General features: G+C 37.0%; 1 protein-coding gene across 2 annotated transcripts in view; it reads right to left on the reverse strand.

The window, feature by feature from the left end:
* LOC149233382 (uncharacterized) overlaps positions 1 to 18212 on the reverse strand; it is a 166936-nt gene that overhangs the window by 58584 nt on the left and 90140 nt on the right. For both annotated transcript variants that reach the window (XM_089379741.1, XM_089379742.1), the window contains 8 exons: positions 5799 to 5871; positions 5373 to 5485; positions 5128 to 5265; positions 4838 to 5005; positions 4681 to 4721; positions 1088 to 4576; positions 864 to 968; positions 471 to 651 (listed from right to left, as the gene is read on the reverse strand). In XM_089379741.1, coding sequence (XP_089235867.1) covers positions 471 to 651; positions 864 to 968; positions 1088 to 4576; positions 4681 to 4721; positions 4838 to 5005; positions 5128 to 5265; positions 5373 to 5485; positions 5799 to 5871 — 4308 coding nt within the window. The remainder of the gene's footprint in view (positions 1 to 470; positions 652 to 863; positions 969 to 1087; positions 4577 to 4680; positions 4722 to 4837; positions 5006 to 5127; positions 5266 to 5372; positions 5486 to 5798; positions 5872 to 18212) is intronic.

The raw sequence follows: 18212 nt of genomic DNA on the forward strand, positions 1-18212 counted from the left end.
ACACTCCTCCCATCGATGGAAGTCCGTAAAGAGCAAGGGACATTGACTGAGGTGATAGTGGGTCTTTGTCCCATTGTTGCCATTTGGTCTAGTAGTTGTCCCATAGAAACCCCCGCTAGATTGAGAGGTAACAGGTCTGCTTATATACCTAGGCAGGTGCCCCTTCATGCCTCTTCAATAACTAATTATTATTTAAATAATTATAATTATTTATATTATTTTTATATATTATATTCATAACATTTGACTGGGCTGCAAAATATCAGACCAAATTTTACCAAAATTACATGTCCAGCGATAATATCATACAGGACCCAATAATACATATCTTCCCTTTTCTATTTATAGATTAATAGTAAATAGCAAAAATCATCTCAGATCCTTGGTTCATTTACAAGTGAAAGTATCTATATCCACAAATAAGTGATGTGTTGGATATTGAAGCCAACAAAACAAAAGCAGATGCTTGCCTGAGCATTGTAACTTCGGAGACCGACCACTGGAGTTACAATGTGATCAACGATGTCTCTATCAAGAGCATTTGATGAGGTATCTCTATGAACAAAATGACCAAGTGAGTGGTAAGTCAAAAATGCTGCATGTAGAGGTCCCTCTGGTATCCGATAAATTGGATACCAGGCCACCGAAAACCTGAAAAGGATGACAGGAAAAACAATTCAATTAACTTAACATTAAATAATTTGGAATTGGAAACAGAAACAATCTTCTTTAATATCATAATATTGCTGATAAGTGCTCAGTCATTCTAATGAAGACACAAAAGAAACCACATAATGAAGTCTTAAGAAACTCCAAATAAATATCACTCCATGCAGTATGTTGCGAAGCGTAGGTTAACCCACCATGAAGCTGGATGCAGATCTTGTAGCTTTACTGACTCTAAGATATGTGGGTTACCAAATACTTCGGATGCGGGAACAGTGCCACCTTTGATCAACTCTCTAATTCTGAAGCATATAAACAGTAAGGCTATTAGTTACAGAATTTGCCAGGGCCCAGAATGATCAGTCTCTCCAACAAGATTTAGCTTCTACTGGAAAAAAATAATTTGATACAGTATACTTACTTCTCAGGTATTGGTTTACGTTTGTGTGGCAGCCCAGATTCATAATATTCAAAAAGAATTTCCACGTTACCATCAGTCGAATCTTCTGGCCATGTGCTGCAAGAATGTTTTCTATCAAATGAAGAAAGATTATAACCATCCATTGTGCTTAAACGGACTGGTGCACTTGTCTCCTTTGCTGCAGAAGGTTTTGGCAGAAGAGCTCTTAGAGTGTCAATATGAAGGTTTCCATACTGAGGAAGGTGGAAATCTTTAGCACTTTCCATTTCTTCATTATTTTCCTGCCATGCAGAGATCTTTGCACCTTTGCAACATGATTGAGAAGTATCTGAAAAATGGAATAACTGTATCCCTGATAGAGAAGGTACAAAGTAGGCTCGGAATAAATTTTGTTCAATACCAAACCTCTTTGAGCATTGAAAGTCCTCAGCTTTTACTTCCAATCCATAGTTACTATGTTGTTCAAACCAATTCCAAATGTTCTTAAGTGGAATGTCAGCAATCTCACATCTGCATGCCATATTAGGTATCTCGTGATTCCTAGAATGTTTGCCATGCCTATATGTACAAGGGACTGGCTCAATAACAGGAGAAACACAATAAAGAACTTTCTCAAACTCTGCAAGCGGACTGCCAATTGCATGTGCAATATTTTCTGAAGTTACTTGACACTGATATGAAGAACTGATAGACTTTAAAATTACTTGTGCCTTCTTCTTGAATACCACATCTGGGGAGGATGCCTCAGAGACACTCTCAGATGAGCATTTGCAAGAGAACCCATTTTCCTCCGCAGTTGTCTGTACCACAAGGTTAGTATTAGCCATATCAATTTTTTGTATCGAATGCATTGATTCCAATTCATCGTCCAATAAGTATGATTTTTCATTTTTGCTTGATCCTTTATGGATGTCACTATCGGTTTCCATATACGTAACACTAGGAGCATGTGATAATTGCAGGTTCCAATGGCCAGAAGAATCATATACATTGTGTGCGCTATCCGTAACCCTTCTAGAGGGAAACACATTCTCTGGAACTTCTGATCCTACATTCTCAGATGTAGTAGCTCTTGTCATTCCTCCATTTTTTGTTGTAACAGAAATGTTCTGTTCTGAAACATACTGAGAGATGCAATGATGTTCAATACCATTTTCATCAAATACACTTGTTTCTGAATTCACAATTTTGTTTGCTTTCTGAAACCTGGACTGGAATGATCTCTCATCATGTAGATATTTAACTTCTGAAATATTCACATTCCGTGCCATTCCATTGCCCTGATCCTTTATAGGTAACACCTGTTGATCTCGAGAATCCGATGTGCTCGACTTAAGCTTCTGGCTTAGTGTGCCTCGAATTGATGAGGTAGATCTTCTGGAAGAAAAGTCCTCTCTAGATGGATGCAATAAGTCTGAATGTCTATGTGGTGTGGAAGGAGCAGAGCTTGATCTGCATTTGTCACCTTGATTAGTATCAGATATTTTGGCTTTTCGATGTGAAATGTTCTCAAGATTGCTGCCACCATCAAGGAAGCTTTTGGGATGGTCAGTTTGCAGGGAGGAATTTAACACTCCCTCCTGGAACAATTGAATGGACTCATGTGAGTGAGAGTGTCCTACTTTGATTGCCTGAAATACCTTCCCAGTTTCTTTAGCATTTTTATGTGAATTTCCCACAGGTTTTTCTCTTCCTTGTACTGAAATATCATCTGTCCTTACTTGATTACAGGAAGCTATAGGATACTGGTAACTGGGGTGTTTTACATAAATCTTGGACTCCCTTATCCTCTGCTCCCTGTGGTTAGACTCACAACTGCTATTTTCCTGTGAACATGTAGCTGATGGCGGTACTGATGTATTATTTTCTGCAAAAGCAGAATTGGCCACCAATAATGCGTTCTGTGAAGCCAATGATAATGGTACCTGGATATGGTTACTATCCTGTGTCTCGTGTACACGGTCATCACCAGTGTTCTTCTGTCTCCTTTTCCAAATAGAATGGTTGGTCTCCTTTCCATCCCTAATTTGTGTATATACAATACCAGAACTATTGCTGCTTGCACTTGAGGAGCTTCCCAACCTAAAGGTATTTCTAGCAGCTTTCTTGCCTCCAGCAACTTGCACTTTCTTATTGCGTGAGTCACCTCGTATATCTGCATTTCCCCCAACTTGAGTGCTATGTTTATTTCTTTCATAATTGTCTTCTACGGTCATTGTGTCACATTGAAAAGAGGTCTTACCACTTGCACTGTCTATGTTTCTGCCCGTTGAACTTGTTCCATAGCCAACATTATGTAAATCTGACACTCCTTTATCCTCGGAGACTGTCCCACGTTTACAGTCACTAGCAAAATCAACAGTGCCCTTAGTATTTATACTATCTGAGACAATTGCATATCCAACAGAACTTTTTAATTCCCTAGATTGTTCCAAGGGTGCTTCGTCATCATTAATGCTTAAAAGATCATTACAATGCACGACTAGATTACATTTAGAAATAGATGTGTTATTACTACTAGCCTCAACTGCCTGAACAGATTCAATTGTGTGACTACTATTTCTATCACCATTCTCAAATAATTCATGAATAGGTCTGCCAATCAAATCAATTGAGGTGACATTCTGTGCTGAAACCTCATCTGAACTATCATGCCTACTATAGTTATGCTTTTCTGGTTTGAAAGTTTCAGAGTTGCTGTTTTCACTGGGCAGTAGGTCAGAATTTTGGTTAGACAAGTCACTAATCCATGAACAGTGAGTGTCTGCAGTTTCATCTTTTGGAGTAGTGTGGACATTTGGATCATTAGCATTCTCAGGAATAGTTCTAAAGGATTTTGTCTCACCAAGTTTTATATCATTTTGGTTTCTATACTTCTCCTTAGAAGCATCAAAGAGCCCTGCATCTTGCAATGATGCACAAACAGAGATTTCTTCACTCAGATGGACCCTAGTCTCATCGACATCAGATGAGAAAACAGATTTTTGTGCACTGTCTTTAGGAGGAAGGGCCGAAGTATCACAGACAATCTTTTTCAAATTGCGTTTGCCCTTTTTCCTCTTCTTTTTTTTGGATGGTCTCTTTAAATCATTTGATTTTGAAGAATCTGCATATTGCTTGACTGAACTACTTGCATTTGAATTATCAGTTTCAAAAGAGCCTGCGGAAACTTTTGTGGATGAGTTAGAATCTTCAGAATCCAAAATACCAAGGCACCTGGTTTTTTCCAACTTAGAACTAAGCAAGCCCTTTTGCTTTGGACATTCTGGAATCTTCTCCCTAGAAGGAGGGTTCATTGTTGTGGAATTTTGCAAATGCTCTGAGTGGAGGTGTCGAGCTCGGTTTGCCTCTTTTCTGTCTCTTCTCTGCATTCCTGTCAACAAATCTGGAGCCAAGGTCTTTCCCTCATTGAAAACATTTATCGGACACATCAATTTCTGTAGTCTTTCCCATGGTCCATCCAGAGTAATCACGGGAAGAACAATGCACCTGAATACATTAAAAATAACTCAATTCAAATCCTAACACTATTACTATTTTCAGTCTGAACCAAACACAATATAATACAGCATCTGCCACATTGAATAACTTACTTCAGTTCAGAATTCTTGATGACAGCTATCAGCTCCTGATCCTGGATAGCAGGTAAAACTTCATATTTTAAATGCAAAGCCCTGGGGAATATAAAAACCAGCACCCTGTCAATCATAACATTTCAGTATCTCAGAAGCCTTCTTGAGAAATTCTTACCTTTGAACCAGGTATATAATAATCTTGACCTGACTCCTGTTTCAACAGTGTAGAGGTTCTGTCAACCTCAAGCAATGACTCGGCAGAACTTCCATTTGCTGTTTTGTCAATACAGGCATTGGTTTTACCAAGACTGTGACGCATCTTCTGTCCTTGTCTATACAGTGCCTGCTCAGATGGCATTTTGAGAAATGAATAAAGTTTAAACCATCTGATAGCATCTCAAGCAAATAACTAAACCACCATCAAGATTGCAATCCAGCCACAAAAGCATCAGCATCTGCTCTTACAGTTTGTTCAAGCATTGACTTATGTGCTAGAACATGTCTTCCTTTTAAATTGTAGGAGAAATGTAGGGGTCGACTGCTTTTATTGAGGCGGCCATAAAGATTGACCTCATATTCCATGAGTTGAAAATCCTTATCCACCTACAGAGAGTACGAATCCTCTTCAAGTTCATTAACACCAAAAGTAAAGAAGAAACAATATGAAATATCAAAAAGAATAGGACAGATGGGTTCGTGAGAATGTTCACCTGAATGCAAAGGCTGCTGAGTTCCTTGCAGTGCTGAGTTGTTCCCTGACAGTTTTGAGAATGTACAGCAAGGATCCATTTATCAAATGACAAATAGTATACACTGCATGGAACTGCAAACGAAAAAATCCATAAGAACACATTAACACCAACAATCTATTGAATTTATACTCCGACCATATATCTACAGATAGCTAAGATAAGATAAGATAATTATATTAATGTCCACTGAATGACCACGAGAAGAAAATATATAATCGATGTAAATTTCTCCCTCTTTTTATTTGTTCGAATATAAGTCGCAAAAAAGCCTTTCATATATCCATGAGTACAGGCAAAGGCTGCAGAAAACTTTGTTTGCATGCCACAAGGGGAAATTGTCAGACAAAAAGAAACCTTGAAGAGATATAGATGGGTTAAACTTACTTCCAAGATTACGGAACTCCTCTGCAGCTTTGCTCTTAAGGTCAGACGGTAATTTGTCACTCTCAGTTAAAACCTGCAAAATTTTTAAGAAAGCTAATTGAAATATTTGGCTGGCGTCCATAATTCTGACTTGGACCTTATCGAGCATTTTACACAAATGCATTACTCCACAATAATGCTTTGCCTAATTAATATAAATGTTGAAACCCAGTCCTAAGACCTCCCTCGCACTTGCCATTAACAAAGAGATTAACATTAAGAACATGAAAAATCCATGCCTTGCATGGATTTGACAGCTAAATAGTCATATAAAAAACTACAAAATGAAGATGTCAAGTACAATAAATGAAAAATTAAAATAGAAAATGCTCTTGAAAGATCAAGAAAAATAAAAATTATAATAATAGTACGCAAATTTAAAACTAAGAGAAACACAAAATAATAGTAAGCACGTTTCAAGCTGAGTAATCTTCTGGTATTGAATAGTCACATAAAGATTGCATTTTTTAAATGATAGAATAGGTAAGTCTTGTAGCCCAAAATATTTGATATGGAGCTTCAAATTGTATAATAAATATTTCAGTATATAAACTGTTTGTGAACTCTTCACAAACTTCTGGGAAATATTCTGTAGAAGTGTTCTGTATGGAAACATCTAGAAAACATTCCCTACACATCTCTGGCAGATTTAAGTAAGAAATTCCAGTTCCACACCATAAACAAATTATTATTCATTCTTTTGGTTATGCACGCATTGGGTAAATGACTTGGAAACAAGAAAGGGAAATACTTTATAAAACAATAAAGAAAAGTGCAGTTAAAAAAATACAAAAAATTGGACGTTACTTTACATAAATCTATATGCACACTACGTCAAAATCATAGAAATGTTTAAAGGGGCTCTTGTATGGACATGTCAAAATCAGTGAGCTAATATTCCTATTTGCCATGTCACCTATGATTCTTATACCATTTCTAAATTAAATTCCATCCAACCTTGGTACAAAGTAAACACCTTCCCCTATTTGACTCCACATAAGGCACTGGTCTTGCACCAGGGTTGTTGTGGATTATTTAGGGACTCCTCCGTTGGCTACTTAGGAGGTGTTGGGCCTAAATAGCAGGGGCTTGGGCTGAGTTGACAGTGGGCCCCTGCCCTGTGTGTGCTCATCTAGTAGGTTTCCAAGAACTTAGCAACACTGCTGATTTGATCAGTAACAAGTCCTAGTTAGTAATAAGTTGATCCTTGGACCTCCTGCTTCATATCAACATGTTGTCTTGTGTCATTGAGTAATAAAAGCATCTTATGAGGCCAGTATGTCTTCCCATTTAGTAATGCACCAATAATCCTGTTGTCCATTGAATTATTAAGAGTTAAATTCTAAGTGTCATGTTATCTGTTCATCTGGTCTTTTCTTCAACTCATGCTTAAGTCAACCCTGGATGAGGGCCACTTATTGCTTATCTTTGAGTGTTGTGTTTGATAGGTGGGTAGTGTTGAAAAGACAATAGGATGAGTCTTGAATCATATTACTATCTTCTCTCCTCGGTTCGCATTGAATTATTGTCCTAAGTCAGTCGTCCCCCCTCATCTAACACTAGGGACATGATGCCTTATCTTTTATACTTCTTGTTGATCACTTCACACTAAGGGAGAGGGACCATCATGTTAGAAAATCAGAAAGGCAAAAAGATTTTCTTATGTTGATAATTACTCGTGATATTCTTATAGTTTTATTATATTCTCTTTATGTTCTTCTTTTATCTTAGTTTCATTAAGCAATCATCAAATCAAAACATGAAGATCAACGACACCAGATGTAGGAACTCAGCGAGGGCTAAAACCCCTCTTTAGGGGAAAACCCAATCAAACTCTTCCACTAATCAAATTGAGATAGACCAAGACCTTAGACCTGACCAAAAGACCTTCCTCCTCCACCAAGTCAGCCTTCCAAGATGATTCAACAACTTTCAGTAATCTCTTCTTGTCTAGCAGCTACAGCCTAGCAACAACCTAGAATTTCAGTCCCCAACAACTCCAAAATTTTGGCCCAGCTACTCCAAAATTTCAACCCAACAACGGTGCTGCACTTTTGGCCCTTCCAGCAACCCAGCAACTTCGCACGTGTGAGACAAAGAGAGAAAATTTGACTTCTTAAGCTTGATAAAGACCTCCCTCTCCTTTGCTAGGGTTTGCTTCTTCTTCCTTGAATTTCGCACACTTTTCTGCCTCCGGCAACTGCAGATCGAACTTGTTGGTGATATGCTCCAAATGAGGTCGAGTTGTTGCCTTTATATAGTAGATTTTGCCCCTCAATTAGGCTGACTCGTCCAAGTTGAGGTCGACTTGGTAGAGGAGGCCTAAATGATCTATTTTACATAAAAATAAATTTCTTTCTTGATTGATAAAGCCCAAGAAGGGTCTATTACATTATAACATGGACAAGGACACTTGACATAAGCCCTAGAAGCCTACAATGGAGGCTTTGACCTAAAAACATTGACCCAAGCATGAAACACATGCTTTAATAAGTCAAATTCTTTTATAATAAAAATTATTTTTTTTTATTTTGACAAATACATTACATCATGACTCAATTACAATTATGAAGACCGACACTAGTTACATTCTTCAACACTCTCTTTTAACTAGGGAGGTATTCATAATTACATATATACAAAGGTACATGGAAGATCTCAAAATGATATACTCTATGAAGAGTTCTCAGCACACGCAGTGCTACAGATTAGATACCTGACTAGGGTACTCTAATCAAGTGGGACAAAGGTGTACTTAAGCTTTGGCCACTTTGGCCAGCCAGATTTCCTCACAAGCATCTTGTTTCCACAAGATGCTTCATCTCTCCTTTTCAACTAAATCAGATATATATCCACCACTTCAAGTATGCTTCATATGTTCAATCTTTTTATGGATAGATCCTGCACAATCACAACCCCAATCAGAAATAAGCTTTCATATATATATACCTTCGGGGTCCTCAATCATTCTGATGCTACTCATATCATCATCAAGTTATCTAGATACAACTTTGTTAGAAGCTTTCTCTTCTCACTTCTTCAGTAGCACCAAATATAGCCTTAGTATTTTATTTGCAAATCCATCTGCAGTACTTTTCATTCATTCTTCAGTTTCATTCTTTCTTCAACGTATTTCCTATGTATGTCATAATATGCCCTCCCTCTTAACTCGGGAGAAATATCCTTTCTTCTATCCAAGCTTCCTCTCAACTTAAGGAGAACAACAACATCGAATAAACTTCAATCTTTTAAGGCTTCATTTTTCTCGTGTCATCAAGGTTATTTTGATTATCATCATTCTTACAGCGTCCTTCATCGTGCTTATCATTATCATCTTCTAACATCTTCATCATCTTGAAGATTATGTACCTGCAAAACTTTAACAGCAAGTACAACCAAATACAAATATATAAAAGCATGAAGTTAACTATATCAAAATCATGTCATTACAATGGAAGCATCAAAATATCAAATACCTAAACCTAGTCAAGTTCATAATCAGCAAGAGACACATCTTTTTACATACTCGACTTCAACTTCTTGCTAGGGTTTTGTCATAAACCCTAGAATCCATCTTCGAGACAAAGAGCCTTAGATATCAGCAATTCAATCAAATAACAATCCAATCATAGTATTATACATCTAAGGTTTCAATAATATGCTTTTAGAATCACATATCAGACTCTACTAGGGTTTGTTGCAAACCCTAGATTTTATCATCAAATCTAAATCATACCAATAATTGAAAACAATATCATCATGTCCTGTAATATCAATCTCTACTAGGTTTTTGTTACAAACACTAAATTTCATAAACTAAAACATGAATATCAACAATTAAGTTAGCATACTCGCATATACATGTCTAGGATCCACTAGCATTTCACATCAATATCTACTAGGTAAACCCAATAATATCAGTGTTGACAATATCGGTGATATAACGCCGATATTCGGAAATATCGCGATATTTTCGGGGAGCCGAAATATAGCGATATTTTCGCTCCCCGAAAATATTGCGATATTTCCGAGATATTGCTGATATCTCACGAAAATATCGTGCGATGATAGTAAATATCGTCGGTCCATCTAACCCGCGCCCAGAAAAGGGAAAAATGTTTTTTCGCTTATTTTGGTTTTCTATGTGTTGGAGAAGGAAGGGGAGAACGTTGTGGTAGTTGTCAAGGAGAAATTGAGGATCGAAGAGCCATTATGACCACCAACTACAATTTTTTTGTTGATCAAAGATTGAAGAATAGAGAGACAAGCTTCATTTCTTCCACTAACAGGTATGTTCTTAAAAACCCTTATGTTAATGATTTTTTCATAGATTTAGGGTTATTCTCTAAGTTACCAGAATAAGGATACGGATCCGGATACAGATACCGATCCGAATCCAGAAACGGATACGGATCCAAATCCGTTGGATTTTTGAAAAGCCAGGATCCAGATACAGCGAGGATACGGCAAGTACGAAAATATATAATAATATTTTTTTAAATTTTAGAAAAATACATTTGATGTTTAAAATCAAAAACATTAATGAATCAGAACATTAGAACTAAAATTATTAGATAATTTATGAATCTGAACACTGAAATGATGCATCTTGCCTCATAAAAAGATGATAGTAGTAAATACAAAATGAATGTTTCATCAATGATCGCTTTATTAATATCATAATATAGAGTATGCGTGTCTACAAATCATGAAATGGGTCTACATCATCATCATCTACATATTGCAACTCTACATCATGAATAGACGATCGTGCGCCAAGGATGTTAGAAGTTGTTGCAGAAGTTGGAAGTGGTTGTGTAGCATCCTCAAGTAGATTAAGGTGAGTCATGGCATTCAATGTCATGTTCAAGTCAGATATCTCAGGTTCCACATCCCACATCCTATTTGGACCTTTTTATACTCTGAAGACCTTTTTTATACTCTGAAGTAGAATGTGGTAAAAGGAAAAGGTTGGAATGGACATATACAAGATCCTCAGCCTTCGTTGCTCCTAGTTTGTTTCTCTTTACCAAATGGATTGAGCCATATGTACTCCGATTCCTCTCAGCTGATGAGGAACTGGCAACCTGTGATAACAACCTCGTGGCTAGATTTGAGAGATAAGTGCTATCTCCACCATGGAAGCCCCACCAAGTAATAGGTTCCATATGCCCCCGATCATCCATGGCTAGTGGATCTGAAAAGATCCTAGCGGATTGTACAATGCTCCAAATTCCTCACGTACATTCTTTGCAATTCCAACTTCCCTATAGATTTTCCTCAAAGTTGTCTTATATCCCTGTGCCACTTTAGAATCTTTGTTTTGTGTTGCTCTACCAGGTAAAGACAATATTTTGGAATGGTAATATTTGGGGTGTAGAGCATACGCCAAAAGGTGTAATGGCATGGTCATTTTGTTCCACCTTTTTGTAACTATGTCTTTCACTTCATTGTAAAATACTTCAAAGGGGTCATGCCCACTTGCCTTGATAATTTCCTGTATTTTCTTCAACATACTATCTATGTTTTCATAAACTTCCCCCAAGCAAGGCATATCTGTGTCAAATGCCCTGATCATGGTTAGAATTGGTTTTGTGAACTGCAAAAGGTATTGGACCTTGTCCCACCAGGGATCATCAAGAATGATAGACTTTATTCTTTGTCCTTTATCAGAAGTTGAAGTCCTCCATGATTCCCAAAGAGGGTCAATGACCATTGCCTGTAATGCTTGTCTGACCTCCAAAAGCCTCTTTATGACTAAAGTATTAGAAGCAAAACAAGTTTCGGCAACCTACATAAACATATTGAAAAGTAAAATCTTAAATCAGACATAAAATAAATTGAATATTAAAATTGAGAACTCATAATGCATAACATTGATTAAAAATGGAGTACCTTTAGTAGCTCCAACTTTGCAAAACTCTGATATATGGCTTGGGATATTAAGTGATTGGTGATAAACATTTGGATCTCCTTTAATGCTACATATATTTCATTGACCCACTCAATCTCACCAACCTTGGCTAACATAAGGTTCAATGAATGCACTGCACATGGAGTCCAAAATACGTAATTGTATTGACCCTCCACAATCAGGGTCGTTGCTCTACAAACCTTTGCATTAACTTGGACAACATTTTGTGACCCCACACTTTATATTGCATCAATAAGAATTGTGGAGATGAGCGTTGCATCTTTTTCCACTCCACTGCAATCAATGGCCTTCAAAAACATTGCTTCTTGGGGACAAATTGCGATAACATTAATTAAAGGGTGATTTCTTCGGTCTCTCCATCCATCAGAAACGATGGACACCCCTGTTTCTGCCCATGTATCACGAATTGATTGTAATTGTCTATCCACAAATTGTCTTTCTGATGTTAACAAAGTGGTGAGTACCTTTTCATACCCGGGGCTCTTATATCCTTTTGGTGCTTCATTAACTGCTTTAATCATTTGTTGCCAATAAGGAGAGCGCACCAAATTGAATGCTAGCCCATTTGCATAGATGCAACGAGTAGCATGCTCATCTGCAACTACTCTACCCTAGTTATTGAATTCTGCTTCAAGAGGTCCTAGAGTAGTTCTTTTATTACTTGTGAGAGCTGGTGTAGATGGCAATGAAGACTTGGTTGTAGAGGCTTGCACAGGGAGTTTTCCCTTGTTGAATTTCCTATCAGCAGCATCTTGCAAAGATGCATAAAACTTAACTTTTGCAGGACTCAAACCTATCCCAGGTTGGCCATTTGGACCATTGCATACTAACACACCTGTTTTAGTTTCCCCAGTGAGATGGGCCTTCACCCTAGTGTATAAGCCATTTTGAATGTTATTGCATTCACTACATCTCCATTTGTACGAACCACCACTAGAGTTTTCGCCAAGAATTTCCACATACTGCCATAAAGGAGATCTTGGATCTTTATTGACATTTATTCCTTCACTAGGTTCATGCTATAATGGTTCCATGGTTATCACCTGCGTTTATAATCAAATATAAATTAATAAAATTGTCATTCTCAAAACAAAATTCTAAATTGTTATTCCTAATATATATATATATATATATATATGCATGTGTAGGTCAACATAAAATTACAAAAAATATAAAATTCTAAATTATTATTTTATAATAAATCATTTAAAATTTAAATAAATATATATATACATAATTTAAAAACTAATAAACGTATAAATATTAATAAAAAAAAAATAAACATATTGAATAACTGATATAATTATTAAAATAAAATTATAAACATAAAATATTGTTTTATTTATAAAAAAAATATTTTAATTTTTAACAAACATAATGATATAACTTATAACTTATATAAATTAAAAAAAAAATACAAACCTATGGTTATTAACATAAACATAAATAAATTTATTTAAAATAAATAAATAAATTTATTATATATATACTTTTATTTGACGTCAAAATAAAATTAAAATTTTAATATAAAAGCTTAATGCAGGTAGGTTTAATAAATTAAAATGTAAAACTTACCCGCAACTCCCTTACCCACGATGCCCACAGAAAACCTATGGATGGCTCGACTCTACCCAACCCACGACGCCCACCAAGAACCTACAGATGGCTCGCACAGCCTACTCCCTTGACTCTGCCGACCCACGACGCCCACCGAGAACCTGTAGATGGCTCGCACAGCCCCCTCGACTCTGCCCGACCCACGATGCCGCACAGAGAACGCCGCACAGAGGATTTCTCCCACAACGCTGCATATAGGTACTGCTCTCACATGCCGCCCGACCACGATTGCTCCCACGACGCTGCCAACCACGACTCGCCCATGCCAAAATCGATTTCAATGTTGCCCCTTTATAGAATGCCTTGCAACTAAAGTGAAGCCACGCTAAGAGTCTAACTAGGAGTAAAACGGGTAAATAAAAGTTCGATTATCTTGAACGGTTAACTATGGATCGACTGTAAACTGAGGATCCGCCTCCAAAACCCACCTGAACTGGAACTTCAACTTTGTGTTCATTGATCGTACGAATCCAATATGCAAAAAGAAATGGAGTTTGCAGCGTCCTGCAATCACACATTTTGCCACCAACTTTATTACTCTTCAATGTTTGCTTCGATGCCAGATCGAGTTGAAGCAAATATTTGTTTCTGGTGAGTGGCGTGAATGTAGATACAACAGGAGACAAGACGAGAGAGCCATTGCAAAAATGGTGTACTCTGACACGTTTTGGCAAGGAGTAGAAGAAGCGTGCTCAATTAGTGAACCTATAATAAAGGTTTTGAGATTGGTCGATGGAGACAAGCCTGCAATGGCTTATTTGTATGAGGCTATGGATAGGGCCAAGGAGGCCATTCATTCTTATTATGCAGACAAGGATTCTTCTAGGCTTGATAGGCATATGATGTTATGGCATGTGATTGATAGTTGATGGACAGGGATGTTTCATCGACACATTCATGCAGAAGCACTCTTCCTCAACCCCACAATTTCATACAAATGCGCCTTTGATTTTGATGGCGAGGTGATGGAAGGGCTCCATTCCTATATTTAGAGGATGGTACCTAATCCTGAGCTTCGTAGCAAAATCAATCGCGAGATACAGTTTTATCGGGATTGTGTTGGCCTATTTGGCTTTGATGATGCTATTAGGGAAAGGACCCTCTTCATGCCATGTAAGTGACAAGTCATCACTCATTAGAATTTTCAATTTAGAATTTCCTTATTTATAATTCTAGATTTTTAAAATTCAATTATATATCTTTTATTTGAAAGTTTAATTATGTTTAAGTTTTCTACTTTTTTATTTCTTTATTTTGTTGTAGATATTTGGTGGCAAAACTATGGTGCAAGGGCACCAAATTTGTAGAAATTAGCCATAAGAATCTTGAGTCAAACATGTAGCTCTTCAGGGTGTGAGCGTGATTGTAGTGTATTTGAGAAAATACACTCAAAAAAGTGCAACTGGTATAACTTTTGAGCTTCAGCCTTCAGTTGAGCAATTACATATATTGCAATTTTTAATTTTTAATTTATGACCCTCAAGTGTCAAGACTCAAGACTCAAGAGTCACTAGTTTTTTTGACACTCTTACAGGTTGGAGTTTGCACGCCTCAATGATTTAGTGTATGTGCATTACAATATCCGACTTCGAGTGAAGCAAATAGAAGCACCAATGGATCCAGATGCCATTTCCTTAGACAATATTGATGTATTGTCTCAGTGGAGGGTGGAGTTTGAGGTGCCCATCTTGGAGGAATCACCTTCATGGTTAGAGCGAGATGACCCATTAGAACACGTGCAGCAAAAGGAGGAGGACTTGGAGGAGAGCAGCACGAGGAGGAGCAGGAGGCAGAGGAGGAGACTATGGGAGCATCACATCAACACCATCTGCTATAGATATAAGAGAGCACAGCTCCATACCTAGCACTCATTATTTGACATTAGGTGCAGGAGTAGGGCCAAGGCCTTCCACTGCTAGGGGCAGGCCTGGAAAAGAGCCCATCATGTTTTCCCGTAAAAGGGGGAGAGGGCACTGATTTAAGATAGATAACTGCTAGTTTTATTTGTTTTGCTACATATAACCCCTGATGATGAGATATTTTTATATATGTGATATTATTTTGAATTGGTTCTCCACATTTGAGTCCTTGATTGGACAATTATCAGGGATCAACAGGATTTGGTATCGCCTTTTATGTGTCATTTCTATTTGACATCATATATATATCAGTTCTTTCTTCATATTTATGTGCCAATGTGTTTATTTCATGTTGTTATTGCTTTATATGTTTAAAATTCTAAAGAAAAAAAATGAACATATTATGCATTTTTTTGCTTGCCAATATTTTCGTCGATATTGTCGATAAGATGTTTTCTGGACCCTCGCCGATATTTTGTCGATACCGATATTATCGACACTGCCCAATATACAAACATCAATACATCGAAGTTAGATATACAACAATTTTCACCAGGCTGGGGTTTCGATCATACGAACAAATATACACCTAGGGTTTCATTCCTAGGATCTTACTATAGTTATTACAAGGGTTTTGTTCATAAAGTCTAATTTACCAAATATATAACCTAGACATTAACAACAAACCCTAAAGGACTAGGATTTTTACCATAACATTATCAAAATCCTAAACTTCAAAAGAATGGGATTTCTAGACTTTATCAACAACCCCTAAGTAGATGAGGGTTTCATTATTTAACATTGACATACACTTGGCAACAAGAGGCTAGGGTTTTACAGTGAACTCTAAGGGTTAGGGTTTCACAAGAATGATCAAATGACAAAATAACGAGGGTTGATTCAATCTAATGATTAATCACCCTAACAAGAATCTTTATGATTCAAAACCCTAGACATAATGATGTCAATAATGTAAAGCAATTTCAAAAGACAACAATCATACCTTTTGTATGGAGAGAACTCCGTAACAAAACTTGTAGTCTAAGACATACCTTGAGTTGTTCTTCAACAAACCTTGTTATTCTGAAGGGCTACATATCTTCTTTCATGATTCAAGTCTTTCCTTTGAAGTCTCCTCCATACCCTCTGAGCATTCAGCAAGCTTTCCTAACCAAGGAGAGTATAAAGAAAAAGTTATTAGCATACAATACAAACAAATCTCGATGTGAGGAGGAAACCAAACATTAAAGAGGAAACAAGGGACAAGATACTTATCTTTTGGTAAAATGGTGGAGGCTCCTTCTTAATCTAGTCCTTTGAGGGATACCTACATTTTAATCAATCAAAAATTGTTCTAACAAGATATATAAGGCCTACAAACTCTTGAAATCAAAACATAAAGGAAAACATTACAAAACTTAGAATAGAAGACTAAGAAGGAAATGTAAGAGAAGACTTAGTAATATAAGTCTTTGACTTTAGATTCTTCAATCTTGTTCTTTTTAGGTGGAGCTTCATCGGTAACATTTGCATGTTCTCTCTCTCTCTCTCTTCTTATTCCTTGGATTCTTAGGACATTGACTTTGGTAATGTCCCATTTAGTGACAATTGTAGCACTCAATCTTTGATAGATCAACCTTCTTCTTTGGTCCTTTGACCTTCTTAAATGTTCCCTTCTTCTTGTGATGAGCAGATTAGGCATTATAGGAGTTGTCTTCTTCATCCTCCTCCTTGTTGTTTACTAATGATATGTAGGCTTCTTCTTGACTGCATGCATTCCAGATTTATTCAAAGGATGGAGTATCCTTCCAACTGCTAATTCCTAATGCAAAAGCACTCCAAGATTTTGGTAGACCTAGAACAACAGCAATCACAAGTTATTTTTCTGGTACAACTTCATCTATTGCTTGGAGTTAGTCTCTTATTCTATATATCCTTACAAAATATGATGACACAATATCATCTTTTGTCATCTTTATTGTCCTTAGTTCATTCTTGAGGCTAGTTATCTACCCAATGTTCTTGACGGTGAATAAATTGGAGAGAGATTCATACATTTGTTGAGCTAAGTCTATTTTGGATATGTATGGGATTAGGTTGTCCTTTACTCCATCTATTATCAGATTCATGGCCAAGATTTTGGTTTCCCTAAACTTCTCATTTCCTGCATCATTTGTCGGTTTCTTGACTTTTCCTTTAACAAGATCCAAAATTCTATGCTTAGCAAGGATAAGATTTATCCTCTTCTTCCATGCCTTGTAGTTGGAGGGTCCTTCTAGCTTGTTTTATGTCTTCATTGAGGTTGTCATAGTCTCTATAGATAGTAGGCTTCTCTTCTTATATGATCCTTTCCTTAATGACCTTCTTTTGTTTCTTCCTTCTTGACTCTTCTTTCATTTGACCCCTTCAAGTTGCCCTTTTCCTTCTTTCTTCACCTTAGCTTTGATACCATGTTAGAAAATCAAAAAGGCAAAAAAAAATTCTTGTGTTGATAGTTAATTGTGATATTCTTGTAGTTTTATTATCTTTTCTTTATGCTCTTCTTTTATCTTAGTTTCACTAAGCAATCATCAAATCAAAACATGAAGATCAACAACACTAGATGTAGGCACTCAGCCAGGGCTAAAAACCCTTTAGGGGAAAACCCAGTCAAACTCTTCCATTAATCAAATTGAGATAGACCAAGACCTTAGACCTAACCAAAAGACCTTCCTCATCCACCAAGTCAGCCTTCCAAAAGATGATTCAGCAACCTTCAGTAGTCTCTTCTTGTCCAGCAGCTACAACCTAGCAACAACCCAGAATTTCAGTCCCCAGCAACTCCAAAATTTTGGCACAGCTACTCCAGAATTTCGAGCCAACAACAGTACTGCAATTTTGGCCCTTCCAGCGACCCAACAACTTCGCACGTGTGAGATAAAGAGAGAGAAAATTTGACTTCTTATGCTTGATAAAGACCACCTT

Source organism: Pinus tabuliformis, chromosome J, assembly GCF_031772625.1.
Source record: "Pinus tabuliformis cultivar Carrire ecotype Pingquan chromosome J, CPIR1, whole genome shotgun sequence".
Classification (NCBI taxonomy): domain Eukaryota; kingdom Viridiplantae; phylum Streptophyta; class Pinopsida; order Pinales; family Pinaceae; genus Pinus; species Pinus tabuliformis.